Raw genomic sequence first — 17,941 nt, 5'->3', positions numbered from 1 at the left:
AAAGAAGTGAGTGGGAGGAAAGTAGAACTTGATGAGGTAACTGTACCTGCTCCCTTATTGGAAAGTAGTTCATCACAGAAATCTGTTCATGTGACTACTACACCAATTAGTGAGGAAGCTAATGATGATGATCATGTAACTTCAGATCAAATTACTACTGAACCTCGTAGGTAAACCAGAGTGATATCCGCACCAGAGTGGTACGGTAATCCTGTTCTAGAGGTCATGTTACTGGACCATGACGAGCCTACGAACTATGAGGAAGCGATGATGAGCCCAGATTCCGCGAAATGGCTTGAGGCCATGAAATCTGAGATGAGATCCATGTATAAGAACAAAGTATGGACTTTGATTGACTTTCCCAAAGATCGGCGAGCCATTGAGATTAAATGGATCTTCAAGAGGAAGATAGACGCTGATAGTAGTGTTACTATCTACAAAGCTAGAATTGTCGCAAAAAGGTTTTCGACAAGTTCAAGGTGTTGACTACGATGAGAGTTTCTCACTCGTATCTATGCTTAAGTCTGTCCGAATCATGTTAGCAATTGCCACATTTTATGAAATCTGACAAATGGATAAACAAAACTACATTCCTTAATGGACTTATTAAAGAAGAGTTGTATATGATGCAACAAGAAAGTTTTGTCAATCCTAAAGGTGCTAACAAAATATGCAAGCTCCAGCGATCCATCTATGGACTGGTGCAAGCATCTCGGAGTTGGAATATACGCTTTGATAAGTTGATCAAAGCATATAGTTTTATACAGACTTGCGGTGAAGCCTGTATTTACAAGAAAGTGAGTGGGAGCACTACAGTATTTCTGATAAGTATATGTGAATGACATATTGTTGATCAGAGATAATGTAGAATTATTCTGCAAAGCATAAAGGAGTGTTTGAAAGGAGTTTTTCAAAGAAAGACCTTGGTGAAGCTGCTTACATATCGAGCATCAAGATCTATAGAGATAGATCAAGACGCTTAATAAATTTTTCAATGAGTACATACCTTGACAAGATTTTGAAGTAGTTCAAAATGGAACAGTCAAAGAAAGAGTTCTTGCCTGTGTTACAAGGTGTGAAACTAAGTAAGACTCAAAACCTGACCACGGCAGAAGATAGAGAGAGAATGAAAGTCCTTCCCTATGCCTCAGCCATAGGTTCTATAAAGTATGCCATGCTGTGTACCAGACCTATTGTATACCCTGCCCTGAGTTTGGCAACGGAATACAATAGTGATCTAGGAGTAGATCATTGGACATTGGTCAAAATTATCCTTAGTGGAATAAGGATATGTTTCTCGATTATGGAGGTGAAAAAAGGTTCGTCGTAAAGGGTTACGTCGATGCAAGTTTTGACACTGATCCAGATGACTCTAAGTCTCAATCTGGATACATATTGAAAGTGGGAGCAATTATCTAGAGTAGCTCCGTGTAGAGCATTGTTGACATAGAAATTTGCAAAATACGTACGGATCTGAATGTGGCAGACCCGTTGACTAAACTTCTCTCACAAGCAAAACATGATCACACCTTAGTACTCTTTGGGTGTTAATCACATAGCGATGTGAACTAGGTTATTGACTCTAGTAACCCTTTGGGTGTTGGTCACATGTTGATGTGAACTATGGGTGTTGATCACATGGTGATGTGAACTATTGGTATTAAATCACATGGCAATGTGAACTAGATTATTGACTCTAGTGCAAGTGGGAGACTGAAGGAAATATGCCCTAGAGGCAATAATAAAGTTATTATTTATTTCCTTATATCATGATAAATGTTTATTATTCATGCTAGAATTGTATTAACCGGAAACATAATACATGTGTGAATACATAGACAAACAGAGTGTCACTAGTATGCCTCTACTAGACTAGCTCGTTAATCAAAGATGGTTATGTTTCCTAACCATGGACAAAGAGTTGTTATTTGATTAACGGGATCACATCATTAGGTGAATGATCTGATTGAATGACCCATTCCATTAGCTTAGCACCCGATCGTTTAGTATGTTGCTATTGCTTTCTTCATGACTTATACATGTCCCTATGACTATGAGATTATGCAACTCCCGTTTGCTGGAGGAACACTTTGTGTGCTACCAAACGTCACAACGTAACTGGGTGATTATAAAGGTGCTCTACAGGTGTCTCCAAAGGTACATGTTGGGTTGGCGTATTTCGAGATTAGGATTTGTCACTCCGATTGTCGGAGAGGTATCTCTGGGCCCTCTCGGTAATGCACATCACATAAGCCTTGCAAGCATTGCAACTAATGAGTTAGTTGTGAGATGATGTATTACGGAACGAGTAAAGAGACTTGCCAGTAACGAGATTGAACTAGGTATTGAGATACCAACGATCGAATCTCTGGCAAGTAACATACCGATGAAAAAGGGACGTGCATTACCGGGAGGGCCCAGAGATACCTCTCCGATACTCGGAGTGACAAATCCTAATCTCGATCTATGCCAACCCAACAAACACGTTCGGAGACACCTGTAGAGCATCTTTATAATCACCCAATTACGTTGTGACGTTTGATAGCACACAAGGTGTTCCTCCGGTATTCGGGAGTTGCATAATCTCATAGTCAGAGGAATATGTATAAGTCATGAAGAAACAATAGCAATAAAACGTAACGATCATTATGCTAAGCTAACGGATGGGTCTTGTCCATCACATCATTCTCCTAATGATGTGATCCTGTTCATCAAATGACAACACATGTATATGGTTAGGAAACTTAACCATCTTTAATTAACGAGCTAGTATAGTAGAGGCTTACTAGGGACACGGTGTTTTGTCTATGTATCCACACATGTACCAAGTTTCCGGTTGATACAATTCTAGCATGAATAATAAACATTTATCATGATATAAGGAAATATAAATAACAACTTTATTATTGCCTCTAGGGCATATTTCCTTCACCAAGACCTCTAGAGGGAGTGGCCTCCCTAGGATGGCTCCTGAGGAGCGGAGTTTCCTATGCAGGCGCCCACCTCGTGAGGCTAAGATGACGCAAGCCATGACGACCAAGGCCAGGAGGGCGCCAGCGACGCAGTGTAGCAGGTTTCCTCTTTGGTGTTAAAGAGGCAAGCGCAGGCGCGAAGTCCCGAGGAATCAACCAAATGTTTCCATTTCTGTGCTACAAGACCAAGACCGCCAGGACGGCAGGACGGAGGTCATTGCCGAGCCCACCACGGCGTCACGACCAGAAGCTTTGCAGGCAAAGACCACCTTTCATCAGGATAAGATGTACTAGTTGTCTCCCATTGAATTTGGTCGTTGTGGGATCCCTTCCTTCCTTCGTTTTGGGAAAGAGGACCAAGGCCACTATAAATATAGCCTAGCCACCACCATAAAAAGGGGATGGTCATTCAGACCATCCGCACCCTCACCAGCTCACACAAGCATAAGAACACACCTCCTGGGGTTGTTCTTCCTATGTACCAGTTCATCCTCAGCCCACCTCGAGGATAATCCACCACAAAGCAGGAGTAGGGTATTACACCGCAAGGTGGCCCAAACTTGGGTAAACCGTTGTGTCTCTTTCCATTCTAGTTCATCGATCTAGGCCAAGGGATCGACGTGTTGGCAGACTGTGGAGGTTGGGTTATTCGCACGCACTCCAGAGTTCGAATCTATCTTGGGTCTACAGAGCCCCGATTCTAACAAGAGGAAGCCATCTAGCTACTAACTACGGACCCGTAGGTCTACAATGAACGAATCACGCATCATCGGAGAGGCACCAATGAGGATGATGAACCCCTCCGTGATGGTGTCTAGATTGGATCTGTGGTTTCTGGAACTTGCGGCGGCTGGAATTGTGTTTCGTCGACTCCCCTAGGGTTTTTGGGATATTGGGGTATTTATAAAGCAAAGAGGCAGTGCGAGAGGCCACCGAGGTGGGCACAACCCACCAGGGAGCGCCTGGGCCCCCAGGCGCGCCCAGGTGGGTTGTGCCCCCCTCGGGGCACCCCTGCGGTACTTCTTTGGTCCATCCTATGTCTTCTGGTCTAGAAAAATTCTCCAAAATGTTTTGCTGCATTTGGACTCCATTTGTTATTTGATTTTCTGTAAGTAAAAACAAGCAAAAAAATAGCAACTGGCACTGGGCACTATGTCAATAGGCCAGTCATAAAAAATAATATAAAGTTGCTATAAAATAATTGTAAAACATCCAAGAATGATAATATAACGGCATGGAACTATCAAAAATTATAAATACGTTGGAGACGTATCAGGAGGCCGCCCGGTGCGAGGCCCTCGGGGAGCTCCTGGTGATGCTTGCCGATGCCCACCTCGTGAGGCGGGGGGGCCCTCGCGAGGATCCTGCTCGTGAAGTCCCGAAGATGGGCCGTGTTGGGCCCACGCCAGGCGCCATGCCTTGGGCCGCAGGCAGACGGGCATGGGTACCCCCTGTCCCATGGGCTTGACAATGTGTTATGCTTGTTATCAATGTGTGCTAGGATTGTAGGACATGACCACGCATGCAAGATCTTAGTCACACCCTTGTCCTGTCCGACAGCCAGTTCGATGCGTCCTACGTCGAGGACTCCCAGCCCCCCTCGATGAGCTCCAAGCTCAGAGACCTTACAGGCACTTCATGGGGTTAGAACACTTGCTCGATCGTTCTGGAGGCAGAGCACATCGGCCATGTCACGGTTAGCTCACTGCCCCTTATTTTTCACACCGACAACCATTGCCTACTCGTAACTAACAACTTTTGTGCTTCTTTCTTGGGACCACCCCAAAGACGCTGAGTTCCTCAACACACCCATCCAGAACTATAACTAGATGCAACACGTCTTCTCCTTCGGGCTGGCAGCCAGTAAGCATGCCATGGGCTCCGGTGAGCCTCTCGATTCGCCCATGTCGGAGTTCCCAGGCACCCCGGACGTAGAGGCAGTCATTGATGGCTCTAACAAGCCATTTTGAGAATGTCCCCGTGGTCGATAGGAAGAGGAAGAGGGGCGGCCTAATGAAGGAGGAGATCAGTGTCTTCACCAACATGACTGAGGCCGTGAAGGAGGTGGCAACCGCCATTAGGGAGAGCAAGTCCATCGACGTCCACGCTGACCTGGACAACGCCGTCATGGAGCAAGGTGGATTCAGCGATGAGGCTCTCATGGCAGCTTTGAGCCACCTGCTGGACAACAAGGCTAGGGTGTTGAGTTTGTCGCCATGGCAAGCCCCATAGAGTGCTCTAGCTCAGGAGCTGGCTGTGCAAGCACACTACTAGAGATTGTTGTTGGTTACCGTGTGTATGATCCTGATGAGTCCAAATTATGAGATTTTTTTCACCGTCATTTTTGCGCCTACTAGGTAGGATTTGTGAAATTTTATCGCATTCACGCACTTCTTTCTGTTGATAATCCTTCATGTGGAGATTCATGATCCTGATTCAGACACTACAAAGCACCCTTTTTCTATGTGGGCCTGCGATGGGCCTCCCAGTACCAGGCCTGAGAATTAGACTTTTTTTCTCCCTATATTCGCTAGCCCGTTAGTTCCAAGCGAACAGGACATTTTTTTTTCTCCCTATATTGCGAAGCGATGCTCTCCCGCCGACTAGCGGCCGCCGCCGGCTACGCGAGGCTGCTGTCCGCCTCCGCCCCGGCGGCGTCAACAGGAGGAACTGGAGGGGCGAGTTCCGGCGGGGGCGGGGACACGCTGGGGAAGCGTCTGCTGAAGCTCATCTACCCGAAGCGGAGCGCGGTGGTGGTGCTGCGCCGATGGGCGGAGGAAGGCCGGGCGGTGCACAAGTACCAGCTCAACCGCGTCGTCCGCGAGCTCCGCAAGTGCCGCCGCTTCAAGCACGCCCTCGAGGTACGCGCGCGCCATTGCCAACGCGTTGCACCTAGCAGCGCGCGCCCGCCCGCCAACTGTTTGCCGTATTGCCTGTCGACTTGACCCCGCCCCGCCCCGCCACGAATGCAGATTTGCGAGTGGATGAGGACGCAGCCGGAGATCAGGCTGCTGCCGGGGGACCACGCCGTCCACCTCGACCTCGTCGCCAAGGTGCGGGGCCTGGCCAGCGCCGAAAAGTTCTTCGAGGACGTCCCCGAGCGGGCCAAGGGGCCGTCCACCTGCAACTCCCTCTTGCACGCCTACGTGCAGCACGGCGCCCGGGACAAGGCCGAGGCCATGCTCAAGGAGATGGCTGGCGCAGGGTACCTCACCTGCGCACTCCCATTCAACCACATGATGTCGCTCTACATGTCGACCGGCGAGCTGGAGAAGGTGCCCGAGATGATCAAGGAGCTCAGGAGGTACACCATCCCAGACCTGGTCACGTACAACATATGGCTCACCTACTGCTCCAGGAACAACAGCGTGAAAAGCGCGGAGAAGGTCTTTGATCTCATGAAAGATGACAGGGTGGTCCCTGACTGGATGACCTTCAGCCTGCTGGCCAGCATTTACATCAATGCCGGTCTTCATGTCAAAGGCCGGGATGCGCTTGTGGAGATGGAGAAGAGGGCCTCCAGGAAGGAGCGAGCCGCCTACTCATCACTACTCACCATGTACGCAAGCCTGTCAGATAGAGGTAACTTGGACAGGGTGTGGAGCAAGATGAGACAAACCTTCAGGAAGTTCAGTGACGCCGAGTACAAGTGCATGCTTACTTCGCTTACAAGGTTTGGCGATATTGCAGCAGCAGAGTGCGTTTACGGCGAATGGGAGTCAGAGTCAGGAACAAAAGATTCAAGGATCCCAAACACCATCCTTTCATTTTACATCAAGAATGGCAACATGGAGAAGGCAGAGAGTTTTCTTCAATACATTGTGCAGAAAGGAGTCAAGCCCAGCTATAGCACTTGGGAGTTATTCGTTTGGGGTTACCTTGGCAACGACGAGAGGACGGCCAAAGTTATGGAATGCCTTAAGAAAGCATTGTCAAGCTTGGAGAAATGGGAGCCAAACCCACAACTCGTCGCGGCTCTTTTTTCGCAGATTGAGAAGAGAGGTGACATTGAAGCTGCAGAGGAGCTCCTCGTTGTGCTTAGAGATGCAGGCTATGTCACAACTGAGATATATAACTCAGTCCTGCGCACGTACGCTAAAGCTGAAATGATGCCTCTGATAATTGATGAACGAATGGACGAGGATAAGGTCTCAATGGATGACGAAACTAGGAGATTGTTGAAATCGACTAGCAAGTACCCAATTGGTGAAGTTTCAACAATAATGTCTTGAGATGTAATAATAGGCTGTGTTAGATTGGATGCTCCAGGATGTGATGCTTGTTGATATGACCTGTCATGGTTCATTTGGATTTACAAATCTGAAGCAGAATGATGGCAGGCATAAACTTGAACTAATACGTAGCTTCCGTTCTTGGAGTTGAATAATTAACAGTCTTTATGTGTCATCCTTTTTTTTTAATAAAACATCAACTTTATTAATTGGAAATAATAGTTACATCGTCAATAAGAAAAGATACAATTTCAAACATAAGCTCCTCAAACCAATCCCTTGTCACAGAAAATTTCGCTAACCTAGCAAGTTCATGAGCAACCTTATTTGCTTCCCTATTACAATGTTCAAAACTAGTAAGAGGGAAATCACACGGAATAAAAAAACAATCATCAAACACTGCCGCCGCCGCTCCTGCGGAATGTTCTCCATTCTTCATTGTGTCAATCACTTTCATATTGTCTGAGTTAATAACAAGACGATTGCATCCCGTCTTTTGTGCAAGTAATAAGCCAAATCTTAGGGTCAACGTTTCTGCTGTCAAAACATGAGCACATCAATCAATCTTCCAATTTCCGCCAACAATGAACCTTCCTTTATCATCCCTAAGAACAGCCCCCGTTGTGCCTCTAAGCAGACCATGATTGAAAGAAGCATCAAACATTCAGCTTAACAAAACCTATAAGAGGTCTGCTACATCCCCCAGTTTTACTAATTACCTTCGAAGAGTGGGCATTAACATAGTTTGCTATTATAGCACGAGCCCCCATCGAAGTTTGGTACGCATCTTGAGACTTTTCTTCATGAACCAGCTTACGTGTATTCCACCATAAATACCAAGTTGTTATAGCAATCAGTTCACGTGCATTCTGAAGGCCCAAAATAGCTAAATCTTGATCTGGCATAAGAAGTAAAAACTCAAGTACCGCCTCGCCCGCACAATCAACAACGCAAGATTTCCTAACCATCTCATACAATCGCTTGCACGATCAACAACGCAAGTTTTCCTAACCATCTCATACAACCCCAGCTTTTCCCAAACCTCTTTCGCCCTCTGATATAGAAACAACACGTGTTCTGTATCTTCTGGTCCATTCAAACATGATGGGTAGATGGGCAAAACTTTCATATGTCTATTAGCAAGTGTAACACAACACGGGAGAGTTTCATGCAAAGTACGCCAAATGGAAAATTTCACCTTTGTCGGACAAGATAATTTCCAAATCCTACCCCAAATAGGATTTACATTAGTTCTACCCATACCATTTGTATGTTGCAATTTTCTCCCATGTTGTTGGTTCCATTCCTCCAAATAAGCCGATCTATGTGTCATCCTTTAGTTATAGCGAAGTACCCCCTCTATAAGAGCATTTAGATCACTATTTTAGTGATCTATAAATGCTCTTATATTTCTTTACGGAGGTAGTAGCAAACACAGCAAGATTAGTTATGAATGGAATTGTACATAAGTTATATATTTGTATAAAGTGACCCTGTTTTAACTCTGAGCAGTACCCTTACATTCAAGTGTAAAGTACTCCCTCTATTCACTTTTGTAAGTCATTTAGGACAGCTGGAATTGAACTGTTTTATGTGCTGTCTTAAATGTCTTATAAAAGTGAACAGAGGGAGTACGAAATTTGTTCATTTCTGTGCTTAAAATACTCTATGGGTTTTGTGTATCAAGAGCAAAAAGTTGTGCGAATCTGGATAGGTTCATATGTCACAAGGATATAATTGAGGCGGTTGCTAAACGCTGCTCTGCTGTGACTAAAGGAACAAGCTTCCATAATTGCAGAAAAGTCAACAGGAAATCATTCATGCTCGATTAAATCGGAGAATGTACGAACTGTTGCTTTCAGAGCTCAAGACAGATCTTACTCCTACAAAATAAGAAACTCCTGAGTACTTCTCTAGAGTTGGCAGTGTCAACTTGACAAAGCAGAGCAAGTTGACCAAACGATACATCTGAGCTACAAAAATAGGCTATAAACTAAACCAAGCATAACAAAACACCCAAAGTGCTGCGCAAGAAGAACATCTATATGCATCAGGGAGATTGGAGCTCCGCAAAGCGCTTCTCGTTTCCTAGTAGGCAGGAAGACATCCCAGGAAGTACCAGATAAAGATGCATTTCGCCCATCACTCATTTTGCCCACAACTTGGACATAGAAACAACAAATGCCCTTACGATAAGCCAAAATAGGTTGTCCTCTTTCTTCTGCTGTCCCTTCCCAGTTCTCCTGCAGGTCATTAAAGCAGAACATGAGAGAGACAAAAGGTCATGATGCATTGTTGAATATATAAAGTGTAAGTTATTAAACGTTTGGCATGGTTAATCCCATTCCCCTTTTTTTGAGCTGGGTTAATCATTCCTGGGAAAGTAAGCAAGATGTGATTTGGCATGGTTGACCCCAAGTAATCTGATTTTATGCTTTTCTTCTTCCTTTCCTTGCACTTGGCAGTCACCACATCTCTTTCCTCCGACAGTAAATATGCGATATAGCATTTCACTAACTAACCACCCCACAAAAAATCACATTCCAATGAACCAAACAAAAATTTAAGCAACCAGAAAAGTAAATGGAAAGGGTAAAACTTTAAACATTCAAATCAGGGGTGTGGGCAAAAGAACAAAACTGACCTACGTTCTTGAGCAGCCAGTTCACAAAATTACACTTAAGTCTTTAAAAATACAGTTCTGTGTTCTGTCGAGGTTTCACTGTGTACTACAAAAGTTTGGCTTTGCAAAAATGTTACACACTAAAAATGTGGCTTCTATAAAATGTTACTTGCTAAAGTGCAGTACTATGAAAAAGGAGCTCTACAGGTGTCTCCAAAGGTACATGTTGGGTTGGCGTATTTCGAGATTAGGATTTGTCACTCCGTTTGACGGAGAGGTATCTCTGGGCCCTCTCGGTAATACACATCACATAAGCCTTGCAAGCATTGCAACTAATGTGTTAGTTGTGAGATGATGTATTACGGAACGAGTAAAGAGACTTGCCGGTAACGAGATTGAACTAGGTATTGGATACCGACGATCGAATCTCGGGCAAGTAACATACCGATGACAAAGGGAACAACGTATGTAGTTATGCGGTCTGACCGATAAAGATCTTCGTAGAATATGTAGGAGCCAATATGGGCATCCAGGTCCCGCTATTGGTTATTGACCGGAGACGTGTCTCGGTCATGTCTACATTGTTCTCGAACCGTAGGGTCCGCACGCTTAAAGTTACGATGACAGTTTCATTATGAGTTTATGTATTTTGATGTACCGAAGGTTGTTCGGAGTCCCGGATATGATCACGGACATAACGAGGAGTCTCGAAATGGTCGAGACATAAAGATTGATATATTGGACGGCTATATTCGGACACCGGAAGTGTTCCGGGGAAGTTTCGGATAAAACCGGAGAACCGGGGGGTTACCGGAACCCCCCGGGGGGTTAATGGGCCTCATGGGCCTAAAGTGGAGAAGAGGAAAGGCAGCCAGGGCAGGCCGCGCGCCCCCTCTCCCCCTAGTCCGAATTGGACAAGGAGGGAGGGGCGGCGCCCCCCTTCCTTTCTCTCTCCTTCCCCCTCTCCTACTTGGACAAGGAAAGGGAGGGGAGTCCTACTCCCGGTAGGAGTAGGACTCCTCCTGCGCGCCTCCTACTAGGGCCGGCCGCACCCCCCCTTGGCTCCTTTATATACGGGGGCAGGGGGCACCCTAGACACAAGTTGATCTTGATCGTTCCTTAGCCGTGTGCGGTGCCCCCCTCCACGATATTACACCTCGATCATATTGTAGCGGTGCTTAGGCGAAGCCCTGCGACGGTTAAACATCAAGATCGTCACCACGCCGTCGTGCTGACGAAACTCCTCCCCGAAGCTTTGCTGGATCGGAGCCCGGGGTGCGTCATCGAGCTGTACGTGTGTCCAAGAACTCGGAGGTGCCGGAGTAACGGTGCTTGGATCGGTTGGACCGGGAAGACGTACGACTACTTCCTCTACGTTGCGTCAACGCTTCCGCTTCGGTCTACGAGGGTACGTAGACAACACTCTCCCCTCTCGTTGCTATGCATCACCATGATCTTGCGTGTGCGTAGGAAATTTTTTGAAATTACTACGTTCCCCAACAGTGGCATCCGAGCCTAGGTTTTATGTTTGATGTTATATGCACGAGTAGAACACAAGTGAGTTGTGGGCGATATAAGTCATACTGCTTACCAGCATGTCATACTTTGGTTCGGCGGTATTGTTGGATGAAGCGGCCCGGACCAACATTACGCGTACGCTTACGCGAGACTGGTTCTCCGACGTGCTTTGCACACAGGTGGCTTGCGGGTGTCAGTTTCTCCAACTTTAGTTGAACCGAGTGTGGCTACGCCCGGTCCTTGCGAAGGTTAAAACAGCACCAACTTGACAAACTATCGTTGTGGTTTTGATGCGTAGGTAAGAACGGTTCTTGCTAAGCCCGTAGCAGCCACGTAAAACTTGCAACAACAAAGTAGAGGGCATCTAACTTGTTTTTGCAGGGCATGTTGTGATGTGATATGGTCAAGACATGATGCTAAATTTTATTGTATGAGATGATCATGTTTTCTAACCGAGTTATCGGCAACTGGCAGGAGCCATATGGTTGTCGCTTTATTGTATGCAATGCAATCGCCTGTAATGCTTTACTTTATCACTAAGCGGTAGCGATAGTCGTGAAGCATAAGATTGGCGAGACGACAACGATGCTACGATGGAGATCAAGGTGTCGCGCCGGTGACGATGGTGATCATGACGGTGCTTCGAAGATGGAGATCACAAGCACAAGATGATGATGGCCATATCATATCACTTATATTGATTGCATGTGATGTTTATCTTTTATGCATCTTATCTTGCTTTGATTGACGGTAGCATTATAAGATGATCTCTCACAAATTATCAAGAAGTGTTCCCTGAGTATGCACCGTTGCGAAAGTTCTTTGTGCTGAGACACCACGTGATGATCGGGTGTGATAGGCTCTACGTTCAAATACAACGGGTGCAAAACAGTTGCACACGGAATACTCAGGTTATACTTGACGAGCCAAGCATATACATATATGGCCTCGGAACACGGAGACCGAAAGGTCGAGCGTGAATCATATAGTAGATATGATCAACATAGTGATGTTCACCATTAGTACTCTATCTCACGTGATGATCGGACATGGTTTAGTTGATATGGATCACGTGATCACTTAGATGATTAGAGAGATGTCTATCTAAGTGGGAGTTCTTAAGTAATTTCATTAATTGAACTTTAATTTATCATGAACTTAGTACCTGATAGTATTTGCATTATGTTGTTGTAGATAGATGGCCCGTGTTGTTCCGTTGAATTTTAATGCGTTCCTTAGAAAGCAAAGTTGAAAGATGATGGTAGCAATTACACGGACTGGGTCCGTAACTTGAGGATTATCCTCATTGCTGCACAGAAGAATTACGTCCTGGAAGCACCGCTGGGTGCCGGCCTGCTAGCGAGCAACGCCAGATGTTATGAACGTCTGGCAGAGCAAAGCTGATGACTACTCGATAGTTCAGTGTGCCATGCTTTACGGCTTAGAATCGGGACTTCAACGATGTTTTGAACGTCATGGAGCATATGAGATGTTCCAGGAGTTGAAGTTAATATTTCAAGCAAATGCCCGGATTGAGAGATATGAAGTCTCCAATAAGTTCTATAGCTGCAAGATGGGGGAGAATAGTTCTGTCAGTGAACATATACTCAGAATGTCTGGGTACCATAATCACTTGACTAGCTGGGAGTTAATCTTCGTGATAGTGTCATTGACAGAGTTCTTCAATCACTGCCACCAAGCTACAAGAGCTTCGTGATGAACTATAATATGCAAGGGATGAATAAGATTTCCCGAGCTCTTCGCAATGCTGAAAGCTGCGGAGGTAGAAATCAAGAAGGAGCATCAAGTGTTGATGGTCAACAAGACCAGTAGTTTCAAGAAAAAGGGCAAAGGGAAGAAGAAGGGGAACTTCAAGAAGAACAGCAAGCAAGTTGCTGCTCAGAGAAGAAACCCAAGTCTGGACCTAAGCCTGAAACTGAGTGCTTCTACTGCAAGCAGACTGGTCACTGGAAGCGGAACTGCCCCAAGTATTTGGCGGATAAGAAGGATGGCAAGGTGAACAAAGGTATATGTGATATACATGTTGATGTGTACCTTACTAATGCTCAGTAGCACCTGGGTATTTGATACTGGTTCTGTTGCTAATATTTGCAACTCGAAACAGGGACTACGGATTAAGCGAAGATTGGCTAAGGACGAGGTGACGATGCGCGTGGGAAATGGTTCCAAAGTCGATGTGATCGCAGTCGGCACGCTACCTCTACATCTACCTTCGGGATTAGTATTACCTAAATAATTGTTATTTGGTGCCAGCGTTGAGCATGAACATTATATCTGGATCTTGTTTGATGCGAGACGGTTATTCATTTAAATCAGAGAATAATGGTTGTTCTATTTATATGAGTAATATCTTTTATGGTCATGCACCCTTGAAGAGTGGTCTATTTTTATTGAATATCGATAGTAGTGATACACATATTCATAATGTTGAAGCCAAAAGATGCAGAGTTGATAATGATAGTGCAACTTATTTGTGGCACTGCCGTTTAGGTCATATCGGTGTAAAGCGCATGAAGAAACTCCATACTGATGGACTTTTGGAACCACTTGATTATGAATCACTTGGTACTTGCGAACCGTGCCTCATGGGCAAGATGACTAAAACACCGTTCTCCGGTACTATGGAGAGAGCAACAGATTTGTTGGAAATCATACATAGATGTATGTGGTCCGATGAATATTGAGGCTCGTGGCGGATATCGTTATTTTCTCACCTTCACAGATGACTTAAGCAGATATGGGTATATCTACTTAATGAAACATAAGTCTGAAACATTTGAAAAGTTCAAAGAATTTCAGAGTGAAGTTGAAAATCATCGTAACAAGAAAATAAAGTTTCTACGATCTGATCGTGGAGGAGAATATTTGAGTTACGAGTTTGGTGTACATTTGAATGTGGAATAGTTTCGCAACTCACGCCACCCGGAACACCACAGCGTAATGGTGTGTCCGAACGTCGTAATCGTACTTTACTAGATATGGTGCGATCTATGATGTCTCTTACTGATTTACCGCTATCGTTTTGGGGTTATGCTTTAGAGACGGCCGCATTCACGTTAAATAGGGCACCATCAAAATCCGTTGAGACGACGCCTTATGAACTATGGTTTGGCAAGAAACCAAAGTTGTCGTTTCTAAAGTTTGGGGCTGCGATGCTTATGTGAAAAAGCTTCAACCTGATAAGCTCGAACCCAAATCGGAGAAATGTGTCTTCATAGGATACCCAAAGGAAACTGTTGGGTACACCTTCTATCACAGATCCGAAGGCAAGACATTCGTTGCTAAGAATGGATCCTTTCTAGAGAAGGAGTTTCTCTCGAAAGAAGTGAGTGGGAGGAAAGGGGGGGGGAGATGCTCACGCATGCACATAACTATTGCATCATGTGCCGCTGACAGAATGCCAAATGCAGTTATCAATGGAGTATCTACTAGCATGCTATTTCGCAGCTTGATCACCTATAACTGTTCCGAAGCTCCACTTTTGCCTCAATTCGCGCTAAGATGTGCAGGGTAACCTCACATGAGTTTACATTATTGCGTGCACTGATTCAAACGATACCTCTACAGGATGTAAACCATGTAACAAAATGCATAATATAGCTTTAACAGGTACAGGAAGATGAGAAACATGATGAATTTTGATTATTATTTTTTACTTACCTAATATGTTATGGCCTTTTGCGATGTATGCAGAAAATTATAAACAGTAAGCATGCAACGCAATGTCAGAATGCAAAGTGCATGCCTGCCGATCGTTGTTGTCGCACTTATCCCATGTTCATGATTAGCCTTGCTTGCCTCACGCTCTTCTTCTGTGATGCCAGATACCGATTTCTTGATTTCACTTACATCTTTCTCTACCGTGTTGTGGTTGTATTCCTTTTGCAGAAAACCCTGAAAAGATGCAGAATAATATGAATTGGACATACCAAAATATGCAGCAAATAAATTACAAGAAAAAATGGTCCAAGCAAAAGTAGACACAGTGTGTCATTCGAGGACATAGAATAAATCAGTAAACACAACAATGTCAGAGGAGAGATAATGGTCACTGGAAGATAAGCGATTCCATAAAGGCTATGATACATTGATACATACAACCATACAATCTTATCACATGATTATGCACAGTTTAGTAAAGATGGTGAAATTCTTGTAAAAAACTGCATAGACTTATGGACTAACCTTTGTATCCATTGCTGGTCGAGAGGCAAGATCTTCTGGCTTTCGTTGTTCGTTAGGGCTGGCACCAAGCAGTGGTCGCTCAACCACATCATGATGATCAATGGACACAGCTGATTCTATTGTTGCTGCACTTGTATTCGAGGTATAAGCATCCATTTGAGTTGCAGGTGTTGCAGATCTAAATTGGCCATCTGCAACCTGAACAACTTCTGTCTCGATACTTGATGTTTCAGGTACTATCTCATGCTCCTGTATAAGGATCTGATCTGTCTGAAGAACGCCATTATTTTCTGAGAAAACAATAGCCTCATCAACAGCAGTATTAGTTGTGACACCACATTCGTCAGGTGATGTCACATGCTCATGTAGAAGTGCACCATTTGTTTGAGAAACAACACTACGTTCTGGGGAAAGAGTGACTTCATCAGTGATGCTACTGGTTGTTTCCTCATGCTCATCCCCTGCATTGGTGACCTCAATTTCCTTATGCAAATCAGAAACATGAGCAAGAGATGGGGCTTGCATCTCAGAACTATTAGTCTGAGACTCCCTTGGTTTCCCACGCAAGGCTTCGTCTTGTTTCTCAAGGTTTGGCTCCAAGCATGTTGCATCTGCTACATTCCCATTTTGGAGTACACTGTTCAGAATACCAGATTCCAAGATATCAGATGAGGTCAGTAACTGTTGAGTGCTGATGAAGTTCGTTTGCAATGAAAATGCTTCATCCTTGTCAGACATTTCCAGCACATAATCTTTGTTGCCATGATACCCATCAGACATATCTAATATCTCTATGTTGTCTTGGCCCAATTCATGCCTATTTGATAATTCTGAAGAATCAGGGCAATCCTGAAAACTCAACGTCTTAGCATTCAAGTCACCAGGGCCAAGAACTCTGTTCTCTTGGATGATATCTCTCATAATTTCACGGACTATATAATATGATCCTCCAACTTCCTTGTGTGTAAGATTGACTGAAGGAAATTTCCCGTTGTTTGAAACCCGATACCTGAAATGAGACGACAGCAGCGCCAATTGGATTACTACGAGGAAAAGAAATACTCGACATGCACAAAGCACATATGATGAAACGGGGAAAGCTGGTTTGCTCATATCTTTAACCTCTATAAAATCTTCGTGCAAAACGAGGCTCAAGAGAAAGACACACTCCCACACCGTCGCATTCCAATCAGATAAACCAAAATGCAAAAATAAGAAACAGTGGATAAAATCATAGTCTAGATCACGCCGCGAAAAAAACATAATCAGAATCATAGAACATATAGGTTAAATCATGATTCTAAGAAACAATGCGCTAGAAAAGTAGGCTTGCGACGCAAACTTCCTATAAAGGTTGTAAAACAAACTACCAACAATCGCAAAGCGTGTGAACTAAATCCTAGTAACAAACAGAGGGCACCAAACGTGTGAACTAAATCCTACTAGCAACTTCATTTTAGCACCAACAATCAGAAGGATGAGCATCTTAATTAGACGGTACAGACCTACACACAGAGAATTCAAAACTACAATTAACTGAGGCGAGAGGGAAAGAGATGGGGGCAGTACATGTCAACGAAGGACTCGACCATCTCCCTCCGCTCCTCCTTGGTCTTCCTCACCCGTGGCTTCTTCTCCTGCGCCTGCACGCAGCACCGCACCGTGCCGAGCCCCTGGGACCTACCAGAGGAAGCAGAAGACGACGACGAAGGGTAGGGCACCCCGCCGCTGCATCTCCCCAAGACGGACGCCTGGGCGCCGACGACCCAGGTCACGCTCCCGGTGGCCTGCATCCTCCTCGCAGACAGCAAAAATGACCACCGCCCTAGGCGCACACACCGCCCGCACCTGCGGCGAAACAAGGCACATGAGAACCGGAGGAGCCACCACCAGAGAAAGGGGGGAAGAGGAAGAAACGCGACACCACCCCACCCAGAGAAGCGACAAAGTGGGGGCGCGGGCGGAACGGAAGGAGGCCGGGAGAAATGAGGGTGTCGAGGGTTTTGTGCGCCGTGGGATGGGAAGGAGGGAGGCGGAGGAGGAGGCGCCGGCGGAGGAGGGGGAGGGGAATGGAAATGAGGGCGCGTAACCCGACAAGATTGGGGTTTTAGGAGGGGACGGGACGGTCGCGGTCCAGGATCTCGCCTCCTCAATCCTCGTCCTAGGTTTTCCCCGGCGTCTCTAGCAGTAAAAAAACTCTAGTGTGCTATATCTCACATCCCGCAAAATAACCGCCAATATGCAGGACCGAAATGAAAAATCAACCCAACCAGGTCCCATATATCGGCACGGCACATTTTTTTTTTCACGGTGACCTTCATATTTTGGCCAGCATCCGGTCCCTCCTTTCCGTTTTGCCGCTCCGTCTATCCAACGAGCAATCAATTTGA

At 45.3% G+C, this 17,941-nt stretch overlaps 2 protein-coding genes across 4 annotated transcripts; one reads left to right on the top strand and one right to left on the bottom strand.

The window, feature by feature from the left end:
• The first annotated feature begins 5,521 nt into the window (after positions 1 to 5,521).
• On the top strand, positions 5,522 to 7,359 carry LOC125555789 (pentatricopeptide repeat-containing protein At4g02820, mitochondrial). Its single transcript, XM_048718634.1, has 2 exons — positions 5,522 to 5,833; positions 5,945 to 7,359. The coding sequence occupies exons 1-2, from the start codon at positions 5,561 to 5,563 to the stop codon at positions 7,202 to 7,204; spliced, it is 1,533 nt and encodes a 510-aa protein (XP_048574591.1). The 5' UTR covers positions 5,522 to 5,560; the 3' UTR covers positions 7,205 to 7,359.
• A 1,637-nt stretch (positions 7,360 to 8,996) lies between these two features.
• LOC125508279 lies at positions 8,997 to 17,648 on the bottom strand. Of its 3 annotated transcripts, none has more exons than XM_048672940.1 (5): positions 17,484 to 17,648; positions 17,121 to 17,399; positions 15,552 to 16,560; positions 15,027 to 15,260; positions 8,997 to 9,447 (listed from the first exon to the last, which is right to left on the bottom strand). In XM_048672940.1, exons 2-4 carry the CDS (start codon positions 17,342 to 17,344, stop codon positions 15,027 to 15,029), a joined length of 1,467 nt encoding a protein of 488 aa, XP_048528897.1. In that variant the 5' UTR covers positions 17,345 to 17,399; positions 17,484 to 17,648; the 3' UTR covers positions 8,997 to 9,447. The 3 variants fall into 3 exon arrangements, with proteins under 3 accessions (XP_048528897.1, XP_048528896.1, XP_048528895.1); XM_048672939.1 differs by having other exon boundaries at positions 15,112 to 15,260; positions 17,479 to 17,645; XM_048672938.1 differs by having other exon boundaries at positions 15,112 to 15,260; positions 17,484 to 17,644.
• Positions 17,649 to 17,941: the final 293 nt, after the last annotated feature.

This window comes from Triticum urartu, chromosome 5 (genome assembly GCF_003073215.2).
Source record: "Triticum urartu cultivar G1812 chromosome 5, Tu2.1, whole genome shotgun sequence".
NCBI lineage: Eukaryota > Viridiplantae > Streptophyta > Magnoliopsida > Poales > Poaceae > Triticum > Triticum urartu.
Note: the sequence above shows the minus strand (reverse complement) of the source record. Positions and strands in the feature narration are given on the sequence as shown.